General features: G+C 40.4%; 1 protein-coding gene across 17 annotated transcripts in view; it reads right to left on the bottom strand.

Moving 5' to 3' along the window:
* Window positions 1–23,912, bottom strand: part of LOC138735880 (transcription factor-like 5 protein) — a 42,163-nt gene that overhangs the window by 1,843 nt on the left and 16,408 nt on the right. For 5 of the 17 annotated variants that reach the window (XM_069884443.1, XM_069884439.1, XM_069884447.1 and 2 more), the window contains 5 exons: window positions 14,071–14,308; window positions 11,924–12,065; window positions 6,121–6,235; window positions 4,011–4,200; window positions 679–780 (listed from right to left, as the gene is read on the bottom strand). In XM_069884443.1, coding sequence (XP_069740544.1) covers window positions 4,127–4,200; window positions 6,121–6,235; window positions 11,924–12,065; window positions 14,071–14,308 — 569 coding nt within the window. In that variant the 3' untranslated portion in view covers window positions 679–780; window positions 4,011–4,126. Of the gene's footprint in view, window positions 1–576; window positions 781–4,010; window positions 4,201–5,042; window positions 6,236–11,923; window positions 12,066–14,054; window positions 14,309–23,912 lie in introns of those variants that run through there. The other 12 variants (XM_069884450.1, XM_069884451.1, XM_069884448.1 and 9 more) reach the window with 9 other exon arrangements.

Here is a 23,912-nt window from a genome sequence, read left to right as displayed (position 1 = left end):
ATATTTAGGAAGGGGGCTGTCCATGTCTGTAGCTGTTTCACAGGTGGCTGATGAGGCCAATGCTGAACAGACATGCCCAGCCATAATGGCTGCAAGGGAAATTCTGTCCTGGTGCTTCTGTATCATGATACTTCCTCCATCTCCTTTTGTCTTCAAGGTCAGCACTTTGTGCGTTCTCGAAGGAGGAGACAGGCTGGTGAATGGTGTGTCGCCAGGCCACGTGATCGGAGGCTAGAGCAGACCACTGGCGATGATCAATGTGATGGGCTCCAAGGCAATAATACTGCACACAATCATATTAGACATAGAAACAGCCATACAAATAGAGTCAGTTCATATTGCAAAGCTATTTTTTAAAAAATTGCAGTTTGAAAGTAAGATAGGAGAATGAGAATTTAGAGATGTTTAAAAATTACTCAATAATTGAATTCCATGATTAGGAATAATTAAGACTGAGCTATAAACTCAGCAGCGCCACAGAACTAACTGACTTTTCCTGGATACAGATACAATGTTTTATTTTGTTGTAATAGTTATACTCTATGAATAATTACAGGGAAAACAATTCTGCTTTGAGGCATAGCTAGTTTGCATAAACTTTGTTAAAATAATCCCACAATAAAGGGAACTGGAATGGGCAATTTTATTCTTTTTCTTGCATGTTGTGCATTTCTTTACTGGGCATGAAGAACACTCTCAGTTGTGGATATTTCTTCCTTTTAGTCAAGGCTTGTGCAGTAATCTATGAGGTCAATAGATTCATTTCAGGTGGAAGTGCTCCTGGGAAAAAAATTGTCTTAAAATGTTGGAGAAAAACAACATTCTGCAAAACTATGTTTTCTTCATAAAAAAATTAAAACCAAAATTAACATAGAACATAGAAAGTAACGATTGGGCCCATCTTTCCAGTACTATCTTTAAGTTATTCAATTAATCCCATTCTAATTTTTATGATAAAATTGCACAAGAAATATTTAACCAATTTATTTTGAAAGCTATAACAATATACTTTCTTTTTTCATAAAAGATTTTCTAAATAGTTCAGTTCTCCCTAGCAATAATTCAACTTGCCCAGCAAACGAGTTTAAGCAGGTGAGTACTGTGCTGGTAAGTTTCTTTTCCAGTGAATAGGAGTTGGAGCGAAAGTGTGCGAGAGCAGGACTGTTTAAATAGGAAAGAGGTATAAGAGGAGTGGACATCGTGTGTGAGGGGGCCAGGGTTAGAATGGACCAGACTTAAAATGGTGAGTTAAGACTTTGGCTCAAGGCGAGAAGCAGAGACTAAGGTAAGACTCTGGTGAGAGTCTATTAGTATTTATTCTTTGACCTTGTATTAGTGCCAAGGTAGAACAGTCAGAATTGCAATAGGATTAGTGAGTGTTCTTGTGAGAGGTGGGAAATCTGGGAAATTTGCCATCTCCCTGATAGCTACATCTGCATGAGGTGCATCAAGCTGCAGTTTCTTACAGACCTCTTTAGGGAACTGGAGCTCCATCTCAATGACCTTCAGCTCATACAGGAGAATGAGGAGTTCATAGAGAGAAGCAACAGGGAGGCAGACACACTGAAGCTGAAGTAGGCAGGAAGTTAGGTGGCTGTCAGTAAAAGAAAAGGTGTGCAGGATACCCATATGCCACTCCCCTCAATAAGTATACAGCTTTGGATATTGTTGGGGCAGGGGGGTGGAAACAACCTACCAGGGCAAACTGGCTCTAAGCCTGGCCTGTAGTTCAGAAGGGAAGACGGGAGAGAAAAGGAGAGCAGTAGTGATAGGGCATCAATAAATAGTTAGAGGGACTGACAGGTGATTTTATGGACATGAGAGACACCTGGATTCCCAGTGATTGGGTCAGGGAAGTCTCAGATTGGGACCATGCTATTCTCAAAAGGGAGGGTGAGCAGCCAAAAGTCATGATACATATTGGTATAAACAACATAGGGATGAGGTCCTGGATTAGAGGGAGCTAGGTTGAAAGGTGAAAGACAGGACCTCAAGGGTAGTAATCTCAGAATTGCTGCCTGTGCCATGCACCAGTGAGGTTCCCACTGAGACAAGGAAAAGATGGTAGGATAAAGGAATAATAATTGACAAAAGAAGTGAGACAGCTAGTTAAGAGGAAGAAGGAAGCATACATAAAGTTTAGGAAGCAAAAGACATTATATTGTACCCATTAAGGAACTTAAAGGACATATCCTATTCATCAAGGTACCTTCATTATGCAGATATAACACCAGGGATGTGATGTTGAGGCTTTATAAGGCACGGGTGAGGCCTCACTTGGAGTACGGGGTACAGTTTTGGTCTCCTTATTTAAGAAAGGATGTGCTGATATAGGAGAGACTTCAGAGAAGATTTACAAGAATAATTCTTGGAATGAAGGGATCAGCAATATGAAGAACATTTGACGGCTCTTGGACTGTACTCTTTGGAGTTCAGAAGAATGAGAGCATTCTGACTATTGAAAGGCCTGGACAGAGAGGATGTGGAAATGTTGTTTCCAATGGTAGGGGAGTCAAGGTCAAGAGGGCATAACTTCAGGATTGAAAGGCGCCCATTTTTAAAACAGAGAGGCAGAGGAATTTATTTTGCCGGAGAATGGTGAACCTCTGGAATTTACTGCCACAGGCAACTCTGGAGGCCAGGTCATTGGGTTTATTTAAGGACGAGATTAATAGCTATTTGAATAGTCAGGGTATCAAAGGTTATGGGGAGAAGGCAAGGGAGTGAGACTGAGTGGGAAAAAGATCAGCTCACAATGGAATGGTGGAGTGGACTTGAGAGGCTCCTACATCTTATATTTGATTATGTTCATCTTTCATTCATGTGTTACACAGATTAGTGATCAGGATATAGTTTACATCTCAGCTAAGCTAGGTCTTTTCTCTTTGGAGTGAAGAAGGATAAGAAGTGACTTAATAGAGGTCCTCAAGATTTTGAGAGGCACAGATAAGGTAGATAGCCAGCATCTGTAAACCAGGCCAGAGTAGCAAACATCAGAGGACATCTATACAAAGTGGAGGGAGAAAAGTTTAAGGGGAGACATAAGGGGTAGTTTTTTTTTAAAACAGAGACTTATGGAATGCATTGCCAGGGGTGATGGAGGCTGGAACAATAGGGACATTTAAGAGACTCTTAGAGACATGAATGAAAGAAAAATGGAGGATATGAGGTCAGGAGGGTTTCATTTTTTTTATATAGTAGGTATATATAGGTTGGCACAACATTGTGAGCCTAAGGGTGAAAGAGAGCAGAGATTTACTAGGATGTTGCAGGGTCTTCAGGAGTTGAGTTACAGGAAAAGATTAAACAGGTTAGGACTTTATTCCTAGGAGCGAAAAAGAATGAGGTTTGATAGAGGTTTACAAGATTATGAGAGGTATAATCAGAGTGGATGTGAGTAGGCTTTTTCCATTTAGATTGGGGGAGATAAATATGAGAGTCATAATTTTAAGCTGAAAGGGGAAAGGTTTATGGTGAACATTAGGGGAAAGTTCTTCATTCAGAGTGGTGGGAGTGTGGAAGGCTGCCATCTGGTGAGGTGAATGTGGGCTTGATCTTGGGTTTTAAGAATAAATTGGATAGATATGTGGATGGGAGAGGTCTGGAGGGTTATGGAATGGGAGCAGGTCAATGGGATGTGAAAAAATGGTCAGTACAGACTAGAAGAGCTGAATAGCCAATTCTAAGGGGCTGTGCTGCAATGTTTTATGTTCTACCACATCAATGTCCATCTTTCTTAATTACTCACCACTAATTTCTTCATGTTCTTCTCATTCCAGCACCAGGACGGCTCAAGATACATCCTTTAGTCACTGTAGCTTTATCGCATTATACTTTCTTTACCTTTCTGCAACCACTGGGATAGACCATAACCTGATCACCCTTTCTTTACCTCTCTGCAACCACTGGGATAGACCATAACCTTACCATCCTGTTCCTTTTATATTATTGTTCTGTGGAACTAAAACTAAATAGATAAGCATGGAATGGAACAGGGTTAATCAAATTACCTCCATAAATGGTTTCTCTTCTTATCCCTGCACATTCCTCATCGAAACTTGATAGCATGCTGGTGGTAAATGGTACCCCCTTTCAATAGTGAACTGCTGGTACACCTTTTGATACTTTAGAAATATTCTTTCTTAGAAAATTCAAGAGTGTCATTTCCAGTTCTGACGTGGACATTACCCCTCCATAAATCTTCGTCCACGAAGCCAAGCCAAAGAAAGGCAGTAAATTAGATCATTACAGTCATATAATTGGCGTGAATTTACTTAAAGTAGAACTCTGTTAATCAGGCACAAATAGGACTTTGATGATGCTAGGCTAGAAAGTTTGCAGAAAGTTTTGTAGAAAGAATGACTGCATGTTAGTCAATGCAATTCTTTTCAAATGTAACGTAGTAGAATAATTCCTCCAATTAACCAGTAAATTTAAAGGAAATGTCGGAATCAAGAGGCTAGTTCATTAAAGGCTATGCAGGAGCCAGGGGGCTGGTGCATTGCATCGAAGGGAGTGTGAGATCTGGGCACCAGTTATGTGAAAGAAAACAGCACTGGGTTTGCCCAATTAGTTTTACTGTGCTACAATTGATAATTCGTATGATTTTTGACATTAGTAAAATGACTTTTTTTTGTCATTTCTCTATAATTTAAAGAAATTCAACATTAAAAAAGGATGAATAGCTTTATTAGCTCAAATATAAAATACAAGTAATTTGTTTTAAATTTTAATATTAGTGATAGATCTTTATATCAGAAATTTTCAATATAGTGTGAAACATCTTTCATTAATACATTTACTTTGTTATTTATATCCTAAAGTTGACAGAAGACCCTTCAAGGATTATCATATATATTTATTTTAAACATATTAACTAAAATATGCCCAGATCAACTCAAGTATGAAATATAATTAAATGATATAGTTCAATGTATGGTTTATGAAACATTTATATTTAAGTATTTGGTTATCCTTTATTTTAAAGATTAATAGCATCAACAACAATTAACAGGTCATTGAAATAAAACTAAACAGATCCATTTAATGAATAAAACCTCTTTATAGAATAAGGAATTTTTTTTGTTAAAGATTATAAATATCTTTTTTGCACCTTAAATATATTAAAGCTTATATAGTCTTTAACTATCAGTTTTCAGTAAAGGGACAGCATCCTCTTGGATGGCATATAAAACTTAACAACCTTATTAGCATGCTTCATTAAAGTGCTTCAGTCTTGTGAAAATATGTTTTTCTTTTCCCAAACTGTTCTTACTGTGATCAAAAAGTTTGTTAAAACATGCACATTTATGCTCTCTTGCACTTGGGTTTCTCCAAGTACCTTTGTAGATGTGGATGTTTGATCATGTATAATTAAATGGATACTGTCGCTTTAGCTGTGTTTTCACTTTATTACCAACATTCAGATGTAGAGTTACCTAGTTTGTTGATGTGGTCAACAGTTTCTGGCTATAAAATCCATTTATACAATGTTCGACATCATACCAGTGCTGTGACTGCTCAAACTGCATTCAATTTAAATATCAAAGACAGGTAGGTCGGAAAAATGTGAATCTACCGTGATTTTCAAAATACGTGCATTAAAAAATTTATATAATTTATAACACATATTAATAATTTGAAGGTTTTAAATTGATGGCCTAATAGCCATGATAACCATATTGGGCATGACTGATTATTCACCATAAACATGTCTGGACAAAACAATTGAATTATAGCATTGTCTATTTGCCTGTTCATACACTGAAATGTTCCATCCAACAAAAGAAGGTTGAATGATGAATTCAGTATAGATAAAACCTGGCAGAAAGCCAAGTAAAACACCTGGACTTCTAGACATTGGGGGAATACAATTATATTGGCACAAATCATGGTGGACTCAAATTTTCTGTCACCATCTTTGATTTTACAGTGCAAGTTTAGAGTACTGAACATTGCCAGTGATAATACCACTATGCTGCGATGACAAATAGTTTATTGCTGTTTGGCTATCGTTTTTCATTTCCTGATCCTGACTTTTGATATAGTGAATCAGGGAGATACATTTAACTTTGTACCTCTCTTGGAACTTTAACTTCACTCATGCTGGAGTTCATTTACCTTCCATCACACCATGATTGTGTACACTGGTAGTTACAGTGTGATCTACTGGTGTTTCTACTCTTGGTTGTTTCAATCGTCTGCCAGTTTTCCCACAGAAAACACTCTCAAATTCCTTAAAGATAAAGAATATTTACCACTTACTCTAAGAATTGCTCTTGTGCATACATTTAACTTGCTATTAAAAATAAGTTTATAAGCGTTAACTTGCATTATTACTTCTAGGCAACTTCCTTCAATCTGCAAGTTCAACAATTACATCAGTTATTCAGATCAAAGACTTTAACCAATGATCAAATAGGAATTTTCTATAAAGAGGTATTGCCTCAGTTTGAAGCTTTATGTGCTCTTGCACTTGGGTTTCTCCAAGTACCTTTGTAGATGTGGATGTTTGATCATGTCGTTGAAGTTTTTAAAAAAAATAAAACCTAGCCTGTATCATGAAGTTATTAAGATAACTGGTACTCTCTTCCCTCCCCACCCACTTTGGCACTTCCAGTTGAAACTACATAAGTTACAAAACTTGCCCCTACATCTCCTCTCTCACCTCTGTCCAGGACCATAAACAGTCTTGATCAAGTGTCCCAACCTGAAATGTTGACTGACCATTTCTACCCAGTAGTGCTGCTTGATGCACTGAGCTCTTTAGGCAGATACTGGTAATTGTTTGCTCAAGCTTCCAGCATCTGCAGTTTTTGTGCTTTTCCATAAACAGGCTTTCCAGTTGAGGGAGAGCTTTACAAGCACACCATACAACTTAAATCTAATGCATTCAGGGCACTTAGTGTGGAATCCTCTATTTTGGGGAGACCAAATGCAAACTGGAAATTTCCTTGCTAAACATCTACATTGTCTGTGGATCCAAGCTCAATATCCCAGTTACTTCTCCTCACCGTTCTCAGACTGGTCTGTCCTTGATCTCATGCATTACCAGCTTGAGGCCAAACATATGCTTAAGGAAAAATACATCATATTCCTCCTGGGCAGCTTTAAATGCAACAGCAAGAACATTGATTTTTCCAATTTTAGGTAACCCCTACCCTATAGTAAAACACAAAGGTCTGATGGCAATCTAATAGCACAGAAACTGGTAGAGCTGCAAAGAAGTAAATAAGGTACCTATATCTTTGGGAAAACTGCAACCAACAGTAAAATAACAACCGCTCCCTTCACTTGGCCACTACAATCTCAATCTTTAGCTCATTCCTTAAATCCTGATGTGATCTCCTGCTGCTCCACTTTTGCTGCTGCAGTTCCACACCCGGCCTTGTCTGGAGTATCTACCAAAGCATGCCAGTCTATTCTCTCAACTCCCAAATGCTGGATTTACTTGTCCAATTTTTAAAAAAATCTTGAACCTATAAAAAGAAAGTCCAGAGTGTAGCTGATAATAATAGGTATAACAAGGTGATCAATTTGTAGTGGACCTTAGCAATAGTTGAAGGGAAATGCTTTGATTCAGTTAAGTAGAGAGGTTTTGGCTTAAGGGGCTCTGGCAAGAAGGCTGACCAGAGGTTCAGGGAAGAACAGGGAAGGTCTTTCAGCTTTTCATACTTAGTGCACTTTAGCTCAGTGCAGTGGGGCTGGCTATCAGAGTACAGATCAAGTCAGACTCCTCCTATAGAATGTGGAATATCAGGGACATTTCCAGCATCCCTGGGGACTACATCTGCAGCTCTTTAATGAACATGTTAAGGAATTGGAACTGGAGATGGATGAATTCAGGATCATCCGAGAGGCAGAGAAGGTCATAAATAACAACTATGGTGATGTGGTCACACCTAATGTATAGAAGACAGGCAGTTAGGTGACCACGAAGAAGAATAAAGGGAGAACCCAGACAGTACAGAGTTTCTCTGTGGCCATTCCTTCAATAACAAGTACACTGCTTTGGATACTGCTGAGTGGCCAGGGACTAAGGGTAGCAGCAGCAACAAGGTCATTGGCACCATGATTGGCTCAGAGGCTCATTAGGAAAGGATGAAGTTAGCTGGAGCTACAGTGGTAGGAGACTCGATTGTCAGGGGGCTTGGATAGGTTTTCTGTGGCTGCAAGAGAGATTCTAAGATAGTGTGTTGCTTCCCTGATAACAATATTAATGACATTAACAATGTACACTACATTTCGGAGAGGAGAGGGAGAGCAGCCAGATGTTGTGGCCCATTTGGTACCAATGACATGGTAGAAAGGGAAATGTGTTCATACAGAATGAGTTTTAGGAAGCTTGGTACAAAGTTAAAAAGCAGAAGTTCTAGGTTTGTAATCTTAGGATTACTACCCATGCCATGTGATAGTGCAGCAAGGAAAAGGAAGATAGTTTAATGCATAACTAAGAAATTGGTGCAGGAAAGAGGGGTTCAGATATTTTAATTATTGCACTCTCTATCAAGGAAGGTTTACTTGTGCTACTCGGGAGGTTAAACCAAGAGTAGCAGTTGAGGGGTTGGCAGATGCTAGTGAAAGCAAGCCTGAAAGGAAGGGTCAGGTAAAAGGTCACAGCAAGACTGATGGGCTGAATTGTGCTTACTTTAATACAAGGATTATTGTGGTAAACACTGACAAGCTTGGAGTTGAGATCGGTACTTGGAATTATGATGTTGTGACCATTATGGAGACCTGCCTGCAAGAGGAATAGGTTTGGCAGCTCAGTGCTCCTGGGTATCATTGTTTGAGACAGGATTATAGAAGGTGGTAAAAGACCTGGAAAGTGTCACAGCTGCACTCAGAAAGAATATAAAGGTGGGCTCAATGGCTGAGGTTGTGTGTGTGGGTAGAAATAATAAAGAAATAAGAAGGGTGCAATCATTTTGGTAGGGCTATGTTATCAACAAATAAATGCCACCAGGAGGTGGAGAAACAGATATGTAAACAGATTATGGAAAGATTCAAAAGCAACAGGATTGTCGTAGTGTCCAGCCAATTTCCCAATATTGAGTGGGATGTCATTGGTACCACAGTTTATGTGGGGATGAATTTGTAAAATGTGTCCAGGAGAGTTTCTTGAAACAGCATGCTGATATCCCAACCAGGTAGGGGGGTCATACTAGACCATGAATTGGCAAATAAGCCTGCCAAGGTGTTAAGAGTTTCAGTGGGGAAACATTTGGAAATAGTGATAATTCTTTTTTAAATATTTTATTTATAGTTTTTCCAATCAAACTCCAACAATTGTTAATATCATTAATATTGTTATCATCAATATTATTTACATTTCATACTTGTTAATTCCATACAATCTTTTCAAAGAGTTTTGAGTTCTTTTTATTTCATTCCCTCCCCCAACATTGAACACTTAACACCAAACTAATTACACTTAAACACAATAACCAAAACACAACAAAGGTATGAAACTTATATTTGGGGGATTATGGGTTGGTTGTGTCACGGCAGTCAGTGCAGAGGTTGACTTCTTTTTTTTCATGTCTTTTCCTGGTTAGAATGGGATGGATCCTCTCAGTTTCTCTGCCAATTGAGGGTTGGATTAGGAGGGTAGGGTAGGGTGGCGAGGCACGGTGGTCCCCATTACAATTGTGCTCCTATGTAGTTTAAGTAGGGCTGCCAGACCTTCAAAAAAGTCTATATTGTTTCCTTATGTTATAGATCATTTTCTCCAGAGGAACATGGCTCTGTATTGTGTTCCAGCATTCAATGCTCAGGTAGGAGTTGGACTTCCAGGCAACTGCTCTGCATTTCCTGGCCACCATCAATGCGATCATGACAAATTGGATTTGAAATTTGGACAGCTTCATTGTAAGATTACACAGGAGCTAGAGGAAGTGAACTGGGAGCAGCTGTTAACAGGCAACCAGAAATTTAGCTGATGTTTAAGAACCAATTAGTCTAAGCCAAGCAAGTTCCAATACAGAGGAAGGAGAGGGATGGGAAGAGAACTTGGATGACGAGAGAGTTCATTAACTTAGTTGAGAAAAAAAAGCACAAATGAGATTCAGGATGCTACAATCAGATAGAGCCCAAGAGGAATACAAATTCGGCAGGAAAGTGCTCAAGCAGGGTATTAGAAGGCCAAAAGGAGCAATTAAATGGTGAGCAGGATTACAGAATTCCAAAGCATTTTTCTACTTTCATTAAAAACTTGAGGATGACTAGGGAGAGGAGAGGATCACTCAAGACAGGACGGAATTTATGCTTGGACTCAGAGGAAGTGGACGAGGGAATAAATGAGTACTTGGCATTGGTATTTACCAAGAAGAAGAATATGGACAGTGATAGGGAGCATAATGTGGAGAAAGTTCATATTTGGACATTTTGAGATCAAGAAAGAGGTGGTGTTGGGGTTATCGTTAGCATTTAATGTGGTGTCCCTTGGGTCTGATGTGATATAACCCTAGTTATTGAAAGAGGCAAGTGAAGAGATTGTTGGGACTTTGACAAATATATCTGCACTCTCACTAATGACAGGAGAAGTCTTAGAAGACTGGAGTGAGGACAATGTTCAAGAAGGGAAAAAAGAATAATCCAAAAATTATACAACTGTAAGACTCAAATCAGTGGTAGGGAAACTATTGGGAAGCATACTGAGGGATCAGATTTATGCACATTTGCAAAGTCGTGATCACATTAGGGACAGTTAACATGACGTTGTGAAGGGCAAGTCATGTCTTACCAATTTGAATGAGTTTTTCAGGAAGTGGCAAAGGTGGTTGATGAGGGTAGGGCAGTGGCTGTTGTCTACATGGACTTTAGGTTTTTTTTAAACTTAGAGATACAATGTAGGAACAGGCCCTTCCAGGCCTCGAGCTCATGCCACCCATATACCAATTAACCTATAAACTTCTTACATTTTTGGAGGGTGGGAGAAACCTGGAGTACAAAGTGGAAATCCATGCTGACATGGGGAGAATGTACAAACTCCGTACAGATAGTGCCAGATTCGGACCATGGTTGTAATAGTGCTCGGTATCCGCTGCACTAACCGTGCCACCAGTAAGTATGGTTTTTGACAAGGTCCCTCCTGGTTGGCCAACTCAGAAGGTACAGATGCATAGGATCCATGGTGAACTGATAGTTTGGAAGTGAAATTGGCTGGCCATAGAAGAGAGGTTAGTGGTGGAAGACTTACTTGGGCTGGCAGCCTCTGACCCCTGAAATTCCACAAGGATTGGTATTCAGACCCCCGTTTGTGATGTATATAAATGACAGATTTAAAAAAAAAGATGGTGGCTTATTAAGTTTTCAGATAATACAAAAATTGGTGGAGTTTGGACAGTGGAGAGGGTTAGCAAAGACTTCAACAGGAGAAAGACTAGTTACAAATATGGGCAGAGAAATGGCAGATGGATTTTAATCCAGACAAGAATGAGTTGTTGCACTTTGTGAGGTCAAATGTAAAAGGGCAAAGTAAATAGTTAATGGCGACTCTAAAAACATTGATATTCAGAAGGAGCTGGGTGTTCAGAACCATAGTTCCTTGAAATTGGCCTAATGTGGGTAGTTTGAGTGGAAAAGGTGTATGGTGTTTGCCATCATTTGTCAAGGCATCACAAACAACAGGGCCCCAAAACTGATCCCTTTAGAACACCAATGGTTACATGTCTCCAGCTAGAATTACATGTTTCCACCCCTACCCTTCAATGGGCCAGCCAATTCTAAATCCAAACTATGAATTCACCAAGGATCTCATGTGTTTGTAATTTCTGGATCAGCCCATGATGCTTGCTGATGCTTAAGACCTATGCTCAGGTATGGTAAAAAGTCACATGGGGAGGTATGACAGTTTTGCAGTGCTCATGTAATTTTAGTCTATTGCAAGCCACAGTTTTCAAAAGACCACGTTATGACCTACCTTTTTTAGTATATCACCATGTTTTTCCTGAATATACTTTAGAAAGGCAGTCGTCCATTGTAATGTTGTAGCTTTATCAGTCTCAGAATTGCAGAATGGAACAAGATAATTCAGCTCATCACAACATATACGAATCCTGCGCCTGCAAATAAATGCAAGTAGCTACAGTGAATCCCATCTTTTGGCTTTGAGACTGTCAAACTTTTTGACCAGAATAAAAATGAAAATACTATGGAGAGCATATGATGATCTTGTAGCAGTTAAATGGATCAGGCAACAGAACCAACAAATTGTAAATTGATTTAAGTGCTGAGAAATGTAAAGGACTTGATAAAATAAGTTGCATTTGCATTACAAAAATTAAGAGACTTCAGTAATTGCAGATCCATGAATTCCAAATACAAAAAAAAAACCCAATTTACTGCAAGTACACAGCAGATTAGGTATTGAAGGTGTGCTCATGGGAACTAGACTACTGACTGAATGAGCTCTAAAAGGGGCCATTATTTTATGTATAGTGATGTGTTAATTAGGGCTTTGTTGAGGATAAATGTGCTACTTATTGAAGTTTACATCCAATGAGAATGCAGAATGAAATATAATTTTTTTTAAAAATGAACTCACAATTAACAGAGCAGGAGGGTGGGTGAGCCCTGATGAGAAGAATGGCCAGATTGTGACTCTTTGTTAAAGAGATCTAGGGTAACGGTCTTGTCTGCCTTTTCTCAAAGTCCATTTCTCTGCAGCAGAGAATATTATCCAATACAACTTCCTTTGCTGAACAGCTGTGCTCTGGATCATTGTGAAGCCTTCAATCAAAACAGCTAAGCTCAGATTTCTTTCAACTGTTAACGGTCATCTGTTTAAGGTAACCATTCTCCACATAATATTCTAACTCTTGCAGTTTGAAGGTGCATTGAAGTTAATAAGACATGAAATTGACATCCTAGTGCTGGACAAGAAATAGTATTTTGCTTAAAGTACACCATACCCACAGGAAAGCAGACTGTTGGCTCATCAATGTTTACTTGTTCACCACTGAATGTCTTGTAGTGTGAAAATATGAAGAACTATCCTTAACTGGCTGTGAACATTTCTTGTTCCTATCCTCTTGTTAAAATGCTTCTGGCTTTCTTCATTTTCATAAGCTGACTTCAAGGTGTAATGATCTGCTTGACCTTCCACCCATGTGTACATCCTGAACCTTTTCTTCACAAAGAGCTGCTCAAACAAGTTAATTTTGTACCATTAATTGATGTGGTAGTCTTGCTAGGAGTTTTTATTTTGTTTGGATTCTTTAAAATTATTTGACTAGATACATAACTAAAAGGAAATTTAGTCCAATATCCACCTAACCTGTTTCAAGCCACCCCCCCCCCACCCCCAACACTTGTTTTTTTTAAAAAATTATGATTATTGCTGTTTAAATACATGCAATGCTGATTTTTTGGGCTTAGGGTTTACATTTTTTATATCTACAGTATTATATTGACATCAACACAAATTTAAAACAATTTTAAATTATGTGAATTTAAATGATATGAATCCATTAATTCATATAATCTTGATACTTTAACACAGATCTTTTACTGGCTCCTTCGTGAGTGGTTTTCAGCATTGTCTGACTTAGTGTATAACTTTCTGATTGTGACTTCAACTAGTTTACATTTGCAGACTAGCCAAAGTTACAAGAATAGTTGATGAACATTGGCTGAGAAGAATAATGAACGAGACAATATGAAAAAGATGGTTGCATTCAGCAAGCATGCTGAATCTTCTCAGCCAGGTGGCAAACTGTTCATCTGATTAATTTTATTATTTTCTTTGGGTTGTTTTTGCATTTTTTTTTCCCAGTAATTTCCCCTTCGCCAAGAATGTGATAACAAATTAACAAAGTTCTGTGAGTCAGACTAATTGTAGTTCTAAGATAGAAAAAAAGTATGAACATATCCTAATTACAACATAAAAACTATTTGGTATAATGCAGACCAATTTAAATCCTTTACATTTTTTTTCCAAAGTTTGGAGATTGATAAGAAGAAAAAACATTTAATAAGGAAAAACATTAAATTCCTAACACTTTCTTTCCTGAATTTTAAAATCATATTTACATATCATCTATCTGCCCTACCCCATCAAGGGTTCACCTGCGATCTCTCTCCATTCGGTTGTGTCTCTCTCTACGCTGGCAATTCAGTTCCTGTTGGTTCCCATGGGTTGGGCCAGTGGTGGTTGGATGCCACTGTCCACCCTGAGCAATATTTGCATTTTGATTGTCTGTCATATTAGTAAGATCACCAAGAACTTTGTGTTCTGCTTCTACAGTGGTTTGGCGTGTACGATTACGACAGCGTTTGTTCACTACCTGTTTATGTAAAGTTTCATCTGTGCAGAAGAAACAATTATGAACATCATATTTCTTTTTACAGTTTCTAAATATAACTCAGCAATAAATTTGTAATGGTTTAAATATAATGGAAATTGAAGTTAAAAACAGCCATACACCAGCAGAATCATTCTGTACTTCTGTCAGTGAAATAATAAAACATAGAATAGCACCAGGACAACACTGTCAGCCCATCATGTCTGCACAGATTATGATACTAATCTAATTCCATCTGCCCTTGCATGAACTGTATCCCACTATTCTATCTGTCTGTGTGTCTAATGTTTCTTAAAGAATGCAATAGTACCCGCTTTTATCATCTCTCCAAGCAATGTGTAATACGCATTGGCCATTCTTCCTGCAAAAAACACTTGGCTCACATGTCACCTTTATCTTTTCTCTCTCTCATCTTAAACAATGTCTTCATGCTGGTGGAAATAAAACTATCCTATCTATGCCTCTCATATTTTTATAAACTTCTATCAGTTAGCTTCTCAGCTTCCAATCACCCCCAGGGAAAATAATCCAAGTTGTTCATCCTTTGTTTACAGTTAATCCATTCTAATCCAAACAATGTCCCGGTGAACCTCTTCTGCACCCTTTCTTTCCAAAGCCACCACATCCTTCCTATAGTGTGGTGACCAGAATGTGTACAATACACCAAATATGGCTAACCAAAGTTTTATTCAATTGCAAGATGACTTGTCAACTTTTATACTAGTGCCTCAACCGATGAAAGCAAGCATGCTATGCACCTTCTTTACCATCTTACTTATTAATGTTGGCACTTTCAGGAAACTTCATGGAATCATACAGATGGAAACAGACCATTTGGCTCAACTCATCCACATCAACCAATGGGTTCTGCATTAACCCCATTGCCTGGTTCCTGGTCCTGAGCCATCTATAGTTTCCCAACTATTTTTCCACCTAGTTCCATCAACCTACACCCAGACCACAGCTCTCTTTACCCTTCTCATGAACATTTTATAATGTATATGGCAATAAAACTCATTATAATTAATCATATTTTTTCAGTAAAACTAGCTTACTAAAGTGGATTGTACCTCTTGGCAGTACTGATGAGTGGATTTTAAAGAAAAACTGATAGACTAATTGTTCTGGGATGCACCAATTTTACATGGCACATAATTACACTTGGACAGCGCAAGCACAGGGTACATTTGAGGAATGAAAGGTTCATTTGACGTGGCAATGCTTTGGAGAGAAAAATTATATTCCTTTAAGTCTTTGGGCTCATGTGCATGCATGCACAATTCTGAGTAGGTTATACAACATTAAACTACAGGGAGATTCAAGATTTTATAATGCACAATTTTGACTGGGTTACATCACACAAGTTCTTCCATCAAAAATTCAAATAATTTAAATCTAGTGCAGTAGCTTTGTTTCATTCATTTTCCAACAAACTCCTTTAACTTGTTTGTTTGTTTTGAATATTCTGTAACCCAACCATTGAATAGTATACTCACAGTGTCAGGGAATAATAAATGTTTAACCTTTCTCGCTTCAAAGCCATCTTGAAATAAGGCTAATCTACCAAAGATGACTAACAAATCAAAAGATATAACAGAAGTTATTTATAGCCTCAGTGATAATTTGATGCCACAGAAGATAAATATCCCATCATTTCCACATGAACAAATGTTATAAACAGGTATGTCTTTCACCAAGGTCTACTATTTACGCTTACATCCCTAACGTCGAAGTACTCGAGATGGCAGAGGTTGACAGCATCGAGTCCACGCTGCTGAAGATCCAGCTGCGCTGGATGGGTCACGTCTCCAGAATGGAGGACCATCGCCTTCCCAAGATCGTGTTCTATGGCGAGCTCTCCACTGGCCACCGTGACAGAGGTGCACCAAAGAAAAGGTACAAGGACTGCCTAAAGAAATCTCTTGGTGCCTGCCACATTGACCACCGCCAGTGGGCTGATATCGCCTCAAACCGTGCATCTTGGCGCCTCACAGTTTGGCGGGCAGCAACCTCCTTTGAAGAAGACCGCAGAGCCTACCTCACTGACAAAAGGCAAAGGAGGAAAAACCCAACACCCAACCCCAACCAACCAATTTTCCCCTGCAACCGCTGCAATCGTGTCTGCCTGTCCTGCATCGGACTTGTCAGCCACAAACGAGCCTGCAGCTGACGTGGACTTTTTACCCCCTCCATAAATCTTCGTCCGCGAAGCCAAGCCAAAGAAGACTATTTAATAAGTAATCTTCATTGTGCTTTCCCATTTACTTGTTGCAACCTTTCACCTCTTGTTCACCAATAATCCATTTCCTTTTCCCTTAAAACATATACAAAGAGACTACCAAAGACTTGTGACTCTAAGAATTAGTATCAGCTCATCTCTGCAGTTAAAGGACATTATATTTTTATCCTCAGAATCTTCTCCAATTTCTCAACTAGCCATACGAAGACCATTTTTTTTGGATTGTCTGTTCCCTTTGGTGGTGGCTGGCCTGCCCCTTTGTGATTCTACCTGTGGCTCCTCCCCCTTGATTCGCCTAATAAAGGTGGCATTGCCATAAACCCTCCCCCAGAACAAGCTCAGGTCTTGGGTCAGCAACATGAGACATGCCTTCTATTTAAAGTAATAAAAGCCTATCAGCCAGGTAACTTATAATTCAGTGTTTCTACTCACATACCACTAAGTATTCCCTATGCCATAGATGCTCTGCGATTAGTAAAGGATTGCTTAAGGTGGTATGTGGGTGGAAAGAAAATGTTTGAAAACCACCGCTTTAATCATACCTAATTGACTCATTATGCGCACGGTTTCATAACTCCAAAGGAAATGAACCAATGACAATTTTTCTCAAGCAAATATTTCTGTTACAATTGGGTCTACAGCAGTGATTCTCAACCTTCCCTTCCCACTCACACACCACCTTAAGCAATCCCTTACTAATCACAGAGCACCGAAGGCATAGGGATTACTTCAAATGGTATGTGAGTGGAAAGAAAATGGTTGAGAACCACTGATTCTAGTCTTTGGAGTTATTGATAGTGCATCAATTTTATTACCATAAGTTTTTTGGAATGAACAAGTTGCTGAGACCAGAAAGGCTGGAAATCGACCGGAAGCATCCGACCAGTTCAAACTCTGGCTACGCTGCTTCAACATGTATCTGCAGGCCTCCACCGCGATCATCTAATTCTACACAGATAAGCTGCATTTACTGTTCTCACCGGTCAGGCATCATGTTTACTCGATGGTCAGAGACTGCAAGTCATTCACTGAAGCAATGGATATTCTGAAAGGCCAGTACCTGGCCCAGGTGAATGAATTCTATGCCAGACACCTCCTAGCCACACACAAGGACCAACCAGGGGAGTCAATCGATGATTACCTTTGGATGCTGCAAGACTTCGGATGGGCATGTGGCTGCAAGGCTGTATCAGCAGAAGAATACATGGAGGAGCTTATTTGAGATGCCTGTGTGGCAGGCTTCAGATTGGATTACATTCACTAGCAACTGCTAGAACAGGGCGAGCTGAAGCTGCAGAAAGCAATTGAACTAGCTAAAACTCTGCAAGTAGCCCTCCGCGATGCAGACTCTTTCTTGACCAATAATGCAGCCTCTGCGTGGGGAACATGGGTGCCACCTTCTTGGGATGCGGGATTGCAGGCCGCTCCACGTCCAAACCTGACTACAGCCACCGCCTCTGGCGAGAACCCGAAATGCTACTTCTGCAGCCAGCAGAAGAACCCCAAGAAGTTCTGCCCAGTGAAGGACGTGGTCTGTTCCAGCTGCAGGAAGAAGGGACACTACGCAAAGGTATGCAAATCCAAGCAACCTTCTAACCCAAGCAGTGGGGGCCGCTGTCATCTTGGATGATGTCATTTCTGACGAACAGCACAACGTGCCCACCATGGGGGCTGCCGTCTTGGACGTCACTTCCAATGAACAACAACAGCACTGCATGGGCGCTGCCATCTTGGTTGCCGCCATCTTACCAGACCACAAGCCAGTACAGTGGATCACACAGCGATGCCTCTCTGGCATCAGTCACACTCAACTAAAGCAGCCCTCATTAGCTTGCCAGGTTAATGATGGACATAGAGATAAATGGGTGCAAGATGAGCTGCCTGTTCGATAGCGGGAGCACGGAGAGCTTCACCCACCCCAACATGGTGTAGCATTACTCCCTCGTGGTGAGACCAGTAAGTTACAGAGTCTCCATGGCCTCGAAGTCCCACTCAGCAGAGAGCAATGGCAGCTGCATAGTGGTGCTGACCATGAATGGCGCAGAGTACAAAAATTTAAAACTCCTTGTGATGCCACAGCTCTGTGCACCCGTACTACTGGGGTTGGACTTTCAGTGCCACCTTTTTTTCTGATTATTTTATTTAGCAATTTTTAAACCACAGCAGTGAATGTATTTCATTCAATAAAGAATTTACTATACATGGTATACAAAATCCCCCCTCCCTAAGCCCCCAAAAAAGAAGAGAAAAAATAAAAAAAATAAAGAAGGACTAGATAATGCCAAGGGAATAAAATATTTATGCCATAAAAATTTTTAATAGTAGAGGTTACTAAAAAATAAGGTCTTCAGAGAGTCCATTAAACATTCATGTTCACATATTGCAAATAGGGGCACCATATTTTCCAAAATGCCTGATATTTATTTCGTAAACTATAAGTATCCTTCTCAAGTGGAATGCAGCTACAAAGCTCTGCATGCCACATCTCCATTCCTAAATCCATATCTGATATCCAAATTATTGCTATAATGCTAAACCAATTTTTACAAATTCAACTTGATACATAGTTTCAATTTAGGCCTTATATCCCTAAGATTACCCAACAAAAATACCACCAGATCCAATGGGAACTTAGCCCCCATTATCCGTTCCAAAGAATTTCCAACTTCTAACCAAAAATGTTTAACTTTAGGACACCCAAGTAGATGCTTTTTGGCCTTTTGACTAAGATCAAGTGTATCAGTGCCACCTTAAGAACGTCACCATGGAATATGATGGACCCCATTCCCCCCGCCCCCCTTCATGATCTGCAACCACGTTTTTAAACCGCCCATCCTCCCCTCTAAACGAGTCCAATTAACAACCTGCGATCCGCCCACTGTGTGCGACCTGCGGGCTCTCCACCCTCCAGAACTCCCCACCCCCCCCACTTTTGTTCACTCTGACACCACCAAGAGCGATAGAGCACTGGGGACAGGGCCTTTATCAATTCAAACGGCTGCTGAACGAGGGGATTATCAAACCCAGTACCAGCCCCTGGAGAGCTCAGGTAGTGGTGGTTAAGAGTGGGGGAAAACAACCAAATGGTAATCAACTACTGTCAGACCATTAACAGGTTTACACAACTGAACATGATAAATCAAATTGCCCAATATCAGGTATTTTTAAAGTCAGCATACCACCAGCTCCCTATCCGCCGTAGGATCGCCAGTACACCACGTTCGAGGCAAATGGCCACCTCTACCACTTTCTGATGATCCTCTTTGGGGTCACCAATGGAGTCTCCGTCTTCCAAAGGGAAATGGACCGAATGATGGATGAGCATGGGCTGCTGGCCACATTCCCCTACCTCAGCAATGTCACTGTCTGGAAATTCCTCCAGACAGCCAAAAGTCTTAACATCACCTACAACAAAGATAAATGTGTATTCCACACATCACGCCTGGCTATACTCAGCTGCAATGGGGAGAATGGAGTTATTGGCCCTGATCCCGACTGCAGGCACCCCCTGAAGGAGCTCCCTCTTCCCCAGAGCCTTAAGGGCCTGAAAAGTTACCTGGAGTTTTTCTCCAAAGTGGTTCTCCAACTATGCAGATAAGGCCCACCCCCTCCTAAAAGCCACCCCCTTTCCCCAGAGGCCTGTGAGGTCTTCAACCACAAAGGTGATATTGCCAAGGCTGCGATGTATGCTCTGGATAAATCCATCCCATTCCAGGTGGAGAGCAATGTGTCTGACTTTGCCCTGGCTGCTGCCACACTTAACTAGGTGGTCAGACCCATAGCATTTTTCTCCCACACCCTCCAAGGCCATGAGATCCAGCACACCTCCATTAAGAAGGAGGCCCAGGCCATCACTGAGGCGGTACAGGACTGGAGGCCCTATCTTGCTGGTGAACAATTTACCCTGATGACTAATCAACGAGAAGTCGTTTTCATGTTCATTAACAAGCAGTGGGGTAAAATAAAGAACAACAAGATTTTGAGGTAGAGAATCAAACTCTCTACCTACAACAGTTATATCTTGTACTGGCTTGGAAAGCTCAACGAGCCTTCAGAAGCCCTGTCCCAAGGGATTTGTGCCAGTGCACACCCTCCTCAATGACCTCTGCCACCCCAGGGTCACCAAGTTCTTCCATCTCGTCAAAGCCTGCAACTTCCCCTATTCGGTTGAGGACATCAGGACGATGACCAGAAACTGCCAGATCTGTGCGGAATGCAAATCACACCTACCAGCTGGACAGGCCGCAATTGATTAAGGTCACCTGCCAGTTTGAGCACCTGAGCATGGATTTCAAGGGGTCCCTGCCCTCTTCAAACCACAATGTGTACTCACTCAACATCATTGATGAGTACTCACATTTTTCATTTGCCATTCCCTACCTAGATATGACCGCTACCACCATCATTAAAGCCTTGTGCAACCTCTTCATCCTGTTTGGATACCCCTGCTATATTCATAGCGACTGGGGGTCCTCCTTCGTGAGTGATAAGCTACACCAATATCTGCTGCCCAGAGGTATCACCACGAGCAGAGCCACTAGCTACATCCCCCATGGGAACAGCCAGGTGGAAAGGAAGAACACCACCATTTGGAAGGCTATCCTCCTAGCCCTGAGGTCAAAAGGCCTGCCTGTCTCCCACTGGCAAGAGGTCCTCCCCGAAGCACTGCATGCAATCAAATCCTCACTAATGTGTTTCAACATGAAAGTTGTCACATTACCATGTAACCCTACCACAGCCCCCACCCCAACTGTCTCAGTTCAGTTGCCAGACACCGCACTCACCGACAACGATCAGACTATCCAGGAGTCAACAGGTGAGCCATAACCAGCACTATGATGGTCACAATGGTGGACAAGAGCACGGGACACATTTAATTTGTGATGCACATGGAACCCACTTCACCCTGCCGGACTTCTTTTAAGAGGAGGTGAATGTGATGGAACCACTGTTAATACTGTTTGTATGTGTATGACTGGCCCGCCCCTTGCTGATTGTACTTGTGACTCCTTCCCCTTGATTCTCCTAATAAAGACAGCAATGCCATAATCCCTCCCCCAGAACAAGCTTGGGTCTCAGGTCAGCAACATGAGACATGCCTTCTGGTTACAGTAATAAAAACCTATCAGTCAGGTAACTTCTAGTCTTTGGAGTTATTGATAGTGCATCACCCTTCTGAAACAGAGGAACAGCATTAGTTCCAAGCACATGTCCACTGCAACTGAAAGGACCTCCCAGTGGCCAACCACTTCAATTCCACATCCTATTGTCACACAAACATGTTTGTCAAGCTGTAGTCCCCCATAAATTGGAAGAACATTTTATATTCCATCTCAGCAGTTTCTGACTGTATTAATATTAACGTCACCAATTTCTATTAACCCTGTCCCTCTCTCTTTCCCTTATCCCTGTCTCCCTTCCTCCATCTCCCCACCCCCTTCCATTCTTTCTCCTAATAGAGAGCTCCCTTTCTTAGTCTGCTCTCCCTTCCATGCTTAACTTCTTTCTCTTACTCCCCATCCCCACTTTTTGCCTGATTTTTGGCATTCCTGAAGGGCTCAGGCCCAAAACATCGAATGCCATTTGCTTTCTATGGATGATGTACTGCACGAGACCCCAATATCTGCATATTTCTGGGAAAGCAATGTCAGTGGACAAAAAAAGAATAATTGAAGTTTCAAGCCAAAACTCTTCATCAAGAATAAGAAAGGTCGATACAGAAGCAATGTAGAGAGGATAGGGTGGAAGGAGGCAGAGGCCCACAAGGGATTGGCCAACCAGTCAGAGGTGACAGAAGAGGCATGGTCTTTTAATCCTCCTAGTTCCTTGTTTATTTTCTTTCCCAATTCCTATCTATTCTTCAGGCACTTTGTCCAATTTTAGGATGGACATAACTTGCAGGTTTCCTTTTTTTTTGACTAAATTTACAATATTTCTTGTCAACCAAGGTTTCTGAACCTTGCCATCCTTGCCTTGATTTTCACAGGAACATGCTGTCCTGAACTCTAACTAGCTTACCACTTAACACACAATTAACACACAAGCAGCAACTTAATTTAGTTTCCTCGGTTCCAGCCTACTACTTTTGTAATTAGTCTTCCCCAATTTATCATTTTTACTCGAGGATCAGTCTTATCCTTATCCATAACTGTCTTAAAACACAGATTATGATCATTGTTTCCAAAATGGTCCTCCACCAAAATATTGATCATATGACCAGGCTCATTCCCCAGTATAAGTTGACTGCTTGCCCAACTGGATTGTCAAAATATTGTTTCCAAAAATTCAATGTGTGACTTCACAATTTGCAGAATGACTGGTGAATTTTGATTGCATCATAGCCACTTGTTCATTTTGGTGCAGAAAAATTCCTTGCAGAATAATTTTTTACCCAAGGGTTGTCAGATTTGTCATTATAGATTGCATAGATCTATTGGAAAAGTGAACGTAATTCCAAATTTCCTCTACAATACGAATGTAAAGTACTTTTTTAAAATGAAAAATTAACTTTTGAACTTTTTAACCACTCGCGTTGTAGATGCAATGGCAGAAGAAACAATCACTTTGTCATGTTAACTGTCAAATTTTAACTAAAGTTAGTATATTAGGATGCCAGCTAAGCTCCATGTTAGAATAATTTCAGATGATTACAAAATATGAGAACCAGGCAGTTGCTCTACCACTAAAATTGCAAAATACAGATGATATAAAATGTTTTGAAGTGGAAAGCTTTAAATATCTTTTCTATGGATTGAAAAGCTTATTTAAAATCTCTTAGAAATTGATCGTTAAGACTAATCTGTATACCAGTGGTTCTCAAGCTTTTTCTTTCCACTCACATGCCACCTTATGTCAACGGTGCTCTGTGATTAGTAAGGGATTGCTTAAGGTGGTATGTGAATGGGAAGAGAAGGTTGAGAATCACTGCTCTTGACCCAATTGTTATTGAAATATTTTGCTTGAGAAAAACTAACATTGTCCCATTTCCTTTGGAGTTATGAAACCGTGCACATAACAAGTCAATTAGGTATGATTAAAACAGTGGTTTTCAAACTTTTTCTTTCCACCCACATACCACCTTAAGCAATCCCTTACTAATCACAAAGCACCTATGGCATCGGGAATACTTAAAGTGGTATGTGAGTGGAAAGAAAAAGGTTGAGAACCACTGCACACTGTATTAGTTTGCACTTCAGCATTTTAGACCAGCTCTTGATATTTCATTTTGAAGAATAAATAGCAATAAATTGAATCCCACCTCCATAATTTTCAACAGTATTTTCTCCGCCAATGCCCACAATCCTTCAAAATGGCCTGCAAGGGTCCATCATCTTATATGATCCCAGAGAATGATTGTCATCAGGTTA

Source organism: Narcine bancroftii, chromosome 6 (genome assembly GCF_036971445.1).
Source record: "Narcine bancroftii isolate sNarBan1 chromosome 6, sNarBan1.hap1, whole genome shotgun sequence".
NCBI lineage: Eukaryota > Metazoa > Chordata > Chondrichthyes > Torpediniformes > Narcinidae > Narcine > Narcine bancroftii.
This window is presented reverse-complemented; position numbering and strand designations above follow the sequence as displayed.